Here is a 12,142-nt window from a genome sequence, read left to right on the forward strand (position 1 = left end):
TAATCTGAAATCATTAGCAGTCTATGATTAGTTGATTAGCTAAACATATTATCAGTCTATGATCAGTCAATAATCTAGATGTATTATCAGTCTATAATCAGTCAATAATCTAGATGTATTATCATTCTATGAACAGTCTATAATCTAAATGTGTTATCATCCTATGATCAGTCTATAATCTAGGTGAATTATCATTCTATGATTAGTCTATAAACTGAAATCATTAGCAGTCTGTGATCAGTTGATTATCTATATGTATTATCAGTCTATAATCAGTCAATAATCTAGATATATTATCATTCCATGATTAGTCTATAATCTAGATATGTTATCATTTTATGATCGGTCTATAATCTAGATATATTATTATTCCATGATCGGTCTGTAATCTAGGTATGTTATCATTCTATGATTGATCAATAATCTAGATATTATCATTCTATGATCAGTCTATAATCTAGATATGTTATCATTCTATGATTAGTCTACAATCTATATGTATTATCATTCTATGATTAGTCTATAAACTGAAAACATTAACAGTCTGTGATCAGTTGATTATCTATATGTATTATCAGTTTATAATGAGTCAATAATCTAGATGTGTTATCATTCTATGATCAGTCTATAATCTGAAATCATCAGCAGTCTATGATCAGTCGATTATCCGTAAGCGCTAACAGTCCATAATTTACATTTATTATGATTCTAAAATCAGTCTCTAATCCAAATGTATTATCATTTTAAAGTCAGTCTATACATTGAAATCATTAGCAGCCTATGATCAGTTGATTATCCATACCTACTAGCAGTCTATAACCTAAATGTATTATTGTTCTAAGATCAATCTATACACTGAAATCATTAGCAGCCTATGATCAGTCGATAATCCATATGTACTAGCAGTCTATTATCAGCCTATAACCTAAATGTATTATTGTTCTAAGATCAATCTATACACTGAAATCATTAGCAGCCTATGATCAGTCGATTATCCATACCTACTAGCAGTCTATAATCTAAATGTGTTATCGTTCTAAGATCAGTCTATACACTGAAATCATTAGCAGCCTATGATCAGTCGGTTATCCATATGTGCTAGCAGTCTATAATCAGCCTATAACCTAAATGTATTACTGTTCTAAGATCAATCTATACACTGAAATCATTAGCAGCCTATGATCAGTCGATTATCCATACCTACTAGCATTCTATAACCTAAATGTATTATCGTTCTAAGATCAGTCTATACATTGAAATCATTAGCTGTCTAAGATCAGTTGATTATCCATATGTCATAGCAGTCTATAACCTAAATGTATTATCGTTCTAAGATCAGTCTATACACTGAAATCGTTAGCAGCCTATGATCAGTCGGTTATCCATACGTACTAGCAGTCCATAATTTACATTTATTATGATTCTATGATCAGTTGGTTATCCATACGTACTAGCAGTCCATAATTTACATTTATTATGATTTTATGATCAGTTGGTTATCCACACGTACTAGCAGTCCATAATTTACATTTATTATGATTCTATGATCAGTCGGTTATCCATATTTATTATAATTCTAAGATCAGTCAGTTATCCATACGTACTAGCAGTCCATAATTTACATTTATTATGATTCTATGATCAGTCGGTTATCCATACGTACTAGCAGTCCATAATTTACATTTATTATGATTCTATGATCAGTTGGTTATCCATACGTACTAGCAGTCCATAATTTACATTTATTATGATTCTATGATCAGTCGGTTATCCATATTTATTATAATTCTATGATCAGTCGGTTATCCATACGTACTAGCAGTCCATAATTTACATTTATTATGATTCTAAGATCAGTCAGTTATCCATACGTACTAGCAGTCCATAATTTACATTTATTATGATTCTATGATCAGTCGGTTATCCATATTCATTGATTCTATGATCAGTCGGTTATCCATACGAACTAGCAGTCCATAATTTACATTTATTATGTATAAGCACCCTGTGCCAGCAGAAAAGACAGCTCTGTTTCTCTCTGAGGGTCACTGTCATTGGGGTAGGCAATATTCTCCATGGGGTAGTAATATAAGTGGAATGAAAGTGGATGGAGGTGTAACAGTAGTAGGTGGTGACCCCACGTCTGTCTCTAGCAGGAAACCCTATCATCCTCATCTCTTGCAGAGTGCTTTGAATTTCAGGATGTTCATTCAATGCTAGCTATCGGTTGTCCCAGAGGTGGGAGTGCTGCCATCCATCCCAGTCCCCATTGTTGGTGTCTCCCTGTCATCTGTCAGAGCCTTGAAGGTCAGGACCCCCCCCCCCCTTCCATTCTCTGCAGGCTGAGAGTGGAGGTGATCCATTGACAGATCCAGGGGAGGGTGTGGAGGGGAGGGGGGCTCAGCAGGCTAAAGAGCTGTGTGCGATGATATCCAGAGGATGAAATCCTCCGGGCTTTGAATTACCGCGATGCTGAGCAGTGCAGGCAGTGCATTAGCGGAGTGAGCTTGTGCTGCATTGATGCTGAAGGAGCAGAGCTGTGCTGGCAGCTCGGCGAGCAGGATCGGAGCCTGCAGCCCCCCCCCCCTAGAGCGGGCACCGGGCCCCCCCCAGCAGCACCCCGATGATGCCCCTGCGGAGCTTCTCCCGGGACAGGGAGCCGTCGTCCCTCCTGCGCTGGGACGAGGTGCCGGATGATTTCGTGGAGTGCTTCATCCTCTCCGGGTACAGGAGGCTGCATCTGACCGCACAGGAGTGCCTGGCCTCCATCTTCCAGCCCACCAACGAGACCCTGAATTTCTGGACCCATTTCATCCCGCTGGTTCTGTTCGTCAGTAAGTTCTGCCAGCTGTTCTTCCTGTCCAGCGAGCTGCCCTTCACCCACCCGGCGCTGCTGCCGCTGTGGTGCTACGCCTCCGGAGTGCTGCTGACATTTGCCATGAGTTGCACAGCCCATGTGTTCAGCTGCCGCTCCCTGCGCCTGCGTGCCGCCTTCTTCTTCCTGGACTATGCCTCCATCAGCTACTACGGCTTCGCCAGCACCGTGGCTTACTCGTACTACCTGCTGCCCCGGCTCAGCCTGCTCGACCCCAGCGTCATGACCCCGTACCTGCAGAGCCTGGGCTGGCACCGGGTGGACTACAGCATGCTGATGGGGCTGTACAGCGAGCTGGTGCTGCCGGTGGCCTTCGTCCTGGCGGTGACGTGCACCGTGGCGTGCTGCAAGAGCCGCTCGGAGGACTGCTCGTACCCCTTTGCCATCCGTACCTTCGTCTTCGCCATGCCGCTCAGCATGGCCTGTCCGGTGATGATCGAGAGCATGCTCTTCGACCTGGGGGGGAAGAACCCCACTCTCTTCCTTTACTTTTACCGGAGATACTTCTGGCTGCTGGTGGCCGCCTTCTTCAATGTCAGTAAGATCCCGGAGAGGATCCATCCTGGCCTGTTTGACATTATAGGACACAGCCACCAGCTCTTCCACATCTTCACCTTCCTTAGTATTTATGATCAAATGCACTATGTGGAGCAAGGCTTAGAACAGTTCCTCAAGGCTCCACACACCTCCCCTACTGTGCAGGGGACCATCGGCTACATGGTGCTTCTGACTGTATGTCTGGGCTTTGTAGTGAGAAAGTACCTGAAAGGACTGGCCAGAAACAAGCAGGACTAAACTAGGGTGCTGAGTCCTGCCGGGGTGCAACGCGAGGCGTGTGCTCATCCACCGGGCTTCTTAGTAAGGCAGTCTTTCTCAACCATCCTACCCCTAAAATCATTTGCAGGTCTATGCGAACCCAACCAAAAAACTAATTATCGAGGGTTAAATGAAAAATTAATTCATCAGGGGTCAGTGGGAAAGCCAGTGCAGCAGGGGTTCACTGAAAAATTAATTAGGACTCAATAGGAAAACCAATTTCATTGGGGGTCAACTGGAAAATCAGTTCATCGGGAGTCAATGGGAAAACCATTTCATCCAGGGCTTACTGAAAAATTAATTCACTGAGGCTCAATAGGAAAACCAAGTTCAATTAGAAAACCAGTTCCATTTCATTGGGGGTAAATAGGAAAATCAATTTTTAGGGGGTCAGTAGGAAAACCGATTCATCAGGGGTCAATAGGAAAACCAATTAATCGGGTCAATAGGAAAACCAATTCATTGAGGGACAATAGGAAAGCAATTTATCGGGGGTTAACTGAAAAATTCATTGGGGCTCAATAGAAAAACCCATTTACCGTGGGTCAATGAGAAATCCAATTCTTCAGGAGTCTATGGGTAAAACCATTTCATTGGGGGTCAATTGGAAAATCAATTAATTGGGGATCAATAGGAAAACCAATTCTTCAGGGGTCTATAGGTAAAACCATTTAATTGGAGGTCAGTTGGAAAATCAATTCATTGGGGGTCAATAGGAAAACCAATTCATTGAGGGACAATAGGAAAACAATTTATCGGGGGTTAACTGAAAAATTAATTCATTGGGGCTCAATAGGAAAACCCATTTATCGCGGGGCAATGAGAAAACCAATTCTTTAGGAGTCTATGGGTAAAACCATTTCATTGGGGGTCAACTGGAAAATCAATTCATTGGGGGTCAATAGGAAAACCAATTCTTCGGGAGTCTATAGGTAAAACCATTTAATTGGAGGTCAATTGGAAAATCAGTTCATTGGGGGTCAATAGGAAGAACAGTTTCTTCAGGGGTATATGGGTAAAACCATTTAATTGGAGGTCAATTGGAAAATCAATTCATCGGGGGTCAATGGGAAAACAAATTAATTGGAGGTTAATGGGAAAACAAATTCATCAGGGGTTAACAGAAAAAAAATCTTTTGGGGTCAATAGGAAAACCAATTTATAGAGGGTCACTGGGAAAACCAATTCATCGATGGTCAATGGGAAAACCAGTTCATTGGGGGTAAATAGGAAACCAGTTTATTGGGGGTCAATGGGAATAATGCCTCTTACATTGGAGGTCATTAGGGAGAATGAAACCTTTACAGTAATTGGCTATAGCCAGTGGCACTGATGGATCAAAAAAAAAAATGTCAGGCTGGTTGTACAGAAGTAGATCAACTTCTGTACAACCACCCTGCCCATACATGGATTGAAATTCGTCCGGTCCCTTCTGAACTGGCTGAACTTCAATCCATGTATGGCATGTATAGAAATCTGAAGGAACATTCTGAAAAACTAAATTTTAGTGGTATATATGGCCAGCTTTCAAGACAACTAAAAAGATCATTGGGGTCATGTAGCTGGCTCTGCCAGATGTTGTTGGCTCTGGAACTGTGCAGGCCCCATCACATGGGATTGCAGTCAGTCACTGCTCCAGGAACTCCCAACAACCTCTGGAGGAGCCCTACAGTTCAGTAGGATTCTGGTTGAGAATGGCTTCTAGAAGGGCATTACCTTGTGCAATAGACGTTGGAGAGGAGGTCTCTGTTGAAAATCGTTAAGGGTTTCCATAATTAGATTTATTGAATTCATAAGCTGGCTGCTATTGTCTTGTATTATTAACAGACCCAACTACTGATTTTGAAACCCTTATTATGCATCAGTTTAGAAGAGACCACCAGCCATATTTATTTATTATTGTTTGTGATTGTCAATAGAATAACATGATGTAGCCCTGTGTCCGTGGTACTATGTCAGAAGTGGTTGCACCCCGGCAGACTTAGGATAGGTTAGAACTAAATTATTTAAAGATGCATTCACTCCTCACTTATTCAACAAATGGAAAAAATGCTCTCTGTTGTCGTTTAGCCTTTTAGCCCTCTATGAAATGAGTATTAATAATTTGTTGGCAGAGATGACTTTTAGATTTCATGTACCAGAATGCTACCTCTTGTATATCTGGGCTGGTTAATAATTCAGTGCATAAGCAATCATGTACAGTAACCCATAGCAACCAGCTTTGATTGGGCAGACTACTGGAAGTCCATTAGCGGTTGGTTGCCCTGATTTACTGCTGTTCCGTGCACCATTGCCCGTTTATTGTATTAAATGCGTGCGTTCCAGGCAGCTGTACTTGTCTGGTCCTCTGATCTTCTGCAGGTTTAATCTGTTGCGTAATACTGTTGCCACATTTGCACATCTACAAGAGATATGAGATAAAGTTGGCTTATCTATAGCGCCCTAGCTCATATGGATTGGGTTGTATAACCTTTGCACATAGCTGATCCCAAAGACACACTTTACATGTCTTTTTCTTTTAATATTGGAGCTTTGTTTTCCCGGTGAAAAAAAAAATGCATCACAGCATGGCAATTCTGCAGTCTTTTCCATAATGCTGCCAGCCCACAGCTGAATCCCTTGAATAAGCACTTTCTAGGATGGCTGTATCTCCAGAAGAGTGGATGCATCTTTAATTGTGTGCAAACCCCAAAGGGGCATTAATAGTTCCATTTAGTTAGGATATTGCAAATGAAAGGATGGGACATGAACCAGTAACTTATTTTGTAATTCCTGATGCTTGTGTCATTTAAGCTTTGTCTTTTTTTTTTTGGGTCATCTGCTCTGGGATTAGCTTTTCAATGTAAACAGTTTGGCAGCTGCATTATCTGCCTGCTAATGTTCTCTCTGTACTGTGCAATATGTAGATGCCACATTCAAAGAAGCAGCATGGGATGGAACAAGACAAGTCTTCAATTATTCCTGGCCTCTTGTTCTCATTCATAAATAGATGATCCTTCCTAGGCCAGCTGCTAACGCACAATGTGACCTAACTGTGGAGGACGTTTAACCTGCGCAGTGCTGGACAGAAATGCTATGTATTATTACTACGGTGGGAGCACTCACTTCTAATAAGCCTTGAAAATCTGTACAGAATTCAAAATGCACTTAACACTTTCAGCACCAAAGGGCTGGGCTCCACATTCCACTGCATTGCTGTGTTGGCCGCTATGCGGTACAGGGGTCTGCTCTTATTGTTTTAACCCTTTCACTGCAACACCATACTTGCCATAGGTTTTGGCTGAATGTCATTATTTATTTATTTATTTTTTTATGTGGGTGCTAGTGACTACTAGACCTGAGTAAAAGGATTCTAGGTCAGTATAATGTCAGAACAGTGTTCTGAAACCCAGAAAGCACATAGAAGGTTAAAAAGCCACCAGTTTTCCGTGATAACTATGATACTACTTTACTACTGCTTGTAATGTAAGCAACTCACAGGCACACTAATCTTTTCATTGTTTCTGTCATTTTTATTTGTTTTGCTGTTTTCAGTTACAGCTAAACACTCTGTGTGTTTTTTTTATCAGTACAATACAAGACAAGACAGTATGATGTGATATAAATTCATTTAGGTCTAATTAAAAAATTATTTTACTAACCAGGTTTAAAATTGAAGCCTTACGGGTCGGTGTCCTTGGTACTGATGTAACATAGGAAGGGCACTTTATTAGATGAAATTCTCTTTTAGTCTAGCTCAGGAAATATGTGTTTTGTTCTGAACACTCACAGAGGGAAACAAGGCCTTGAAATAGCCATCTGAGGCTGCATTTCACACTTAGAAATTTTGAATCATACTACAGTCGTGGCAAAACGCACTGCGTGGATTTGGGTGCCATTTATTCTTAATCGTACTCCAAACATGGTGCAATTTTGCCGTGATTGTCATCCAAAAGAATTGCTCGACAATCGCAGCAAAATTAGTCGTGTGTAGCTGTCTCCTAAGAGAAGCTCCTGCTCTTCTTTGTGTGACAAGCTTTGCGCAATGTGTTTTGCCACATGACAGTCACAGCAGAATCGCATCACATTTGGAGTGCCATTAAGAATGAATGGAACTCAAGCACGCATGGTACGTTTTGCCATGATTGTAGTGCGTTTTGGATTCTCGTGTGGAATCATGGCGATTTTGCCCCTGATTCCAAATCGTCACGTGTGAATACAGCCAGATGACCCCTATGTGCACAGGCCAAATACACCTCCCTCTAGTGATCAGAAATTTGATACCTTAAAAAGAATGCTGCTAAGCACTATTTACATTTTAAATGTCAGTCCACCCAAGTCCAAAGGTTCAGTCCACCCAAAACCAATATTTCTTTTTTTTTTTGTAGTTACTGGACAACTAAACCATCTAAGGGCTTGTTCATGTCACATGCATTGGTCAACAATGTCCAAGAGCATTGACAAGGCAAAAAGCCTTGATTTGTAATGTGTCCAAAAAAAAAATTCTGCAGGGAAGCCCACATAAAAACACAATGCACAGCACACAAAAGAGGCACTGCAGTGCAATTCAGTAGTAGATGCCAACACATGCACTGACACTTGCTGTGGTTTGAACCTACCCTAACAGTTTATTACATTTTGTGAAGACTCCAGTGGTGAAATCCCTGTACACCAGTTCAGTACCAGTGAAGTCTCACCCTGTTTAATTTTTTTATATTATAGTCACTACAGTGGGATGTTTAGGAATGTCCAAAGGTGGATGGGAACACATAAAACTTCCACGTCAGATGAGAACTTAGCCAGTAAATATGTCATGGAGATGCCACCTCTCAAGTCTTCAGGAGATAGAAAAGGTCAGGGGAACTTGGCACACCAGTCTGCATCTATAACTGAAACATCAGATTTGAAATTGTTACATACCAGAACTTTAGTGTAATTTTGGAAAAACACTAAGGGCTTGTTCACACCAGCAAATGCATTGCAATGCAGCGGCTGGTGTGCACTGTGGTGTGGCCGCAACATCACAGTGTTGATGCGTCAATACCTGTGCATTGCACTGTTCACTCTTTTTTTTTAATTACATTTATTGAAATGACACACAGTGACATTTAATAGATTTCTATAAGCCAGTGTGTGGTGACCTGCAACACAGTGGTGTGAACTGGCCACACTGGAGACAAGGTATTTTGCTTTGTCTTGAGGTATGGTGGGTCTGTGTTGGGTGGCTATTCCAGTGTAGTCCCACTGAACCCCCACTGCAAGACTGCACCTGGTATTAATGGACCCTTCAGCCTTTCATGCCTCTAGATTCCTGGAAGGAGCTATGAAATATTACTGTTAGTGGTGGACCTTGGCAAAGTCACAGCTTGCCTCCTGTAGACTTCCGATGGTCTTCAGGCACACATGCAACGTGTAATTATGAGTGTCTGATGTGGGCGATCATCTCATTTTGTAGACAATCCAGCTTTAGCCCTGATTCACACTTTCCTGCAGCCACATCACATTTCTTGTGCAAAATGTGCAGGGGTACCATTCATTCTGAAAGGCACCCCATGTATCTCATCCCGCAGTGTGATTGCAGGTGTGGGAACCACAGTTTCCCTGCGGATGCATTTTGGAAAAGGTGCATGCAATTTCTCCTTGCATGAAGTGTGGGCACAGCAGTGCACTCAAATGAATGAGCTGCCATTCCCACACAAACACAGGCCACATATCCCACACTAGTGTGAACCAGGTCTTGGAACTGCAGACAAAATTGGTAATTGTGTACATTAGAAATTTAGACAATGTTTATTAGAATCTGTAGAACATTTTTATTTAGATAAAATGTTTCTAATTTCTAAGATATTAAAAAAATGGTGCACCATGGCTACACTTGTCTAAATATGTTCTCACTGTACAGTTACATTTAAAAGAAATGAATACAAGCTAGTGTTTGAGCCTGCTTTTTATTGTGTGCTATGCACTCATTTGCTGTAGCTTTTCTCTTGGGAATGGCAATAGACTACTGATCAAAAAATTCCAGCTCATCCTGAAGGTTTATGCTCCCAAAGAATGGCATGTGGAATTGTGTAGACATCCTGATCCTAAAGCAGTATTGAACCCAAACATTTATAATGTTGCAGCTTACCAATTCTTAGGTGTGATGGTGCATTTGTTTTCTTTTTTATGCTCTCTTACCTTTATTTTCATCTGGGGATCCAGGGAAGTCTGTTTTTCATGAGAACATGCTCTCCTACAAATGTAGCAGTTTAGAGTGTTAACACAGACTATTTACCATTTACAGGGGTGCTTACAATGATCAACTTTTATTTATTCATGCAAAACCTTTATCTTGAAAGAGAAAAATGTAAAATGCTGTAACTGCTTGTGTAACTGCAGTATGAGCTTCAATTTGTCAGTGTATCTAAATCTACTAAATCTAGCACTCCCCTCCCCCCAGATTAACAATGCTGCTGTCCAGATGTACCCCTGTGCTCCTTCATCCAGACTGGGGGTACTCTAATGCAGGAGGTTTGTTACTGGCCAGATCACCAGGTGACAACAGACGAAAAAGCTTAAAAAAATAAAACGAATGCAGCCACCACATACAGTATATTGATTGGTAAACTGCAATTTATTATGATTTTGGTTTTAGGTTTAATACCGCTTTAATTTAGTAAAATCATCAGGCAGTGTTTATTTTACTGGACATTTGGCCCATCCAGTCGAATGCAGTCACTGTTTGGGTATTCTGACATCTGCGGGTGTCAGCTGTCAGAATACAGTTGCCAGCAGCGACACTTTTCCATCCATGCTTTTTTTAGCAACCTTACAGTATATGGCCAGCTTAAAAAAATATTATTATTATACAGGATTTATATAGCGCCAACAGTTTGCACAGCGCTTTACAATATAAGGGAAAAAGTACAATTACAATACATTTCAGTACAGAAGGAATGTGAGGGCCCTGTTCGTGGAGCTTACAATCTAAAGGATGCAGTATGAATAGTTTAATCTTTACTGAGGTTACTACTAAATTAAATATTTTATTTTTTTAGCGTGTCAGAAAAAAACACAGATTCACTGAGTTAGAAAACACTTATGTTATTATTATTATTATTATTATTATTACATGATGTCCAAGCTGCTTATATGATTAGAATAACAAATGGGGGTTCAGAAATCCTATTCCTTATTTAATGACTCTTGAAAATCAGATGATTTAATGAAGTGTCATCTCTTCCCTTCCTCTTACTCATTCTGTTCCACTACAGTTAATGTGACTTAAAATAAAAATGCAAACAGTTCAATGTGTGCAGTGCTGGTATCTCCCGTACAGAATCAGCTGTGTTATTTCTGCTTCATACACGACATACAGTGAAAAAGATCGATGATTGTTAGATTAAAAGGCGTTTTAGGACATGCAGTTATTAACAGGGATTTTGCCAGTGCCCTGTAACGTCAATCGTTAAGCTCACACTGTAAAATCTGGGCTTGTATTGATCATGCGCTATCTTTCTGTCCTGGAACTGCAGATAAAATGATAGAGCAGTCATCTTCCCACTGCAGTGCCTTCCCTGTGTAACATAATGCACGCAGTTTTTCTGCTTACTTTCATTCCCACTGAACAACAGCCTGCATTATGACCTGCACTACAGTAGCGGCATACGATGACCTCCAAATGTATATGCTCGTCAGAATCGTAGATCAGTACATGCTGGCAAAGGCTGACAAATGATCGAATAGATCTGATGACCTCAGCTAGCCATACAAATCCTCAGTGCTATTCTGCTTTAAATATACAGTAAACGTAGGGGTATATGTATTAAGCAGTGAATGTAGCTTTCACCGAACATCGACTGGAGGGGAATCAATTAATGTCATTTAAAATACATGAACCTGGAAGATTCACCTGTAGCGAATGTTTGGTAAATATCAGATTCACTGCTTTATAAATAGGACCCTTGTGCCATGCTGCTGGAATATCATGTTGTAGACTTCTCCTGCACAAAGGGGTTGATTTACTAAAACTGGAGAGTGCAAAAAACTGGTGCAGCTCTGCTTAGAAACCAATCAGCTTCCAGGTTTTATTATGGTTGAGGTGATTGTAGCCGTATTAGTGCACTTGCAGCAGAAACAATTGTACTGTCCATTATACTTTTTTTTATTTGCACTAATATACAATTTTTCATCACAAGCTTTTGAGGTATGTCTCCATTCTTCAAGGTCACAGCAGTATTCATGTACAGTACATTAGTACTGCTTGAACCTTGAAAAAGGGGGTACATCCCGAAAAATTGTATGTTAGTGCAAATAAAAAAAGTATGACAGACAGTACTCAGGTTTTATTGTCAAAGCTTATACGGGTGTACCGATACCGATATCAGTGTCAGCACTAAGCATTTGCACGAGTACTTGTAAATTCTCCGATACCTAAAAACAAAACCTTTCTGGTGCGATTTGAGCTTGTCATAGTGACTTTAGCCTGGG

At 40.8% G+C, this 12,142-nt stretch overlaps 1 protein-coding gene across 1 annotated transcript; it reads left to right on the top strand.

Annotated features, from left to right (window-relative positions):
- The first annotated feature begins 2,352 nt into the window (after positions 1–2,352).
- On the top strand, positions 2,353–10,962 carry PAQR9 (progestin and adipoQ receptor family member 9). Its single transcript, XM_089672563.1, has one exon. The coding sequence runs from the start codon at positions 2,624–2,626 to the stop codon at positions 3,668–3,670; it is 1,047 nt and encodes a 348-aa protein (XP_089528689.1). The 5' UTR covers positions 2,353–2,623; the 3' UTR covers positions 3,671–10,962.
- Positions 10,963–12,142: the final 1,180 nt, after the last annotated feature.

Source organism: Staurois parvus, unplaced genomic scaffold, assembly GCF_062004578.1.
Source record: "Staurois parvus isolate SC_StPar_1 unplaced genomic scaffold, SC_StPar_1.0 ptg000131l, whole genome shotgun sequence".
In the NCBI taxonomy this organism is placed as follows: Eukaryota; Metazoa; Chordata; class Amphibia; order Anura; family Ranidae; genus Staurois; species Staurois parvus.

What these genes read in the sequence shown, in the direction of transcription:
- PAQR9 (XM_089672563.1), top strand. Translation starts at nt 2,624, where the DNA reads ATGATGCCCCTGCGGAGCTTCTCCCGGGACAGGGAGCCGTCGTCCCTC.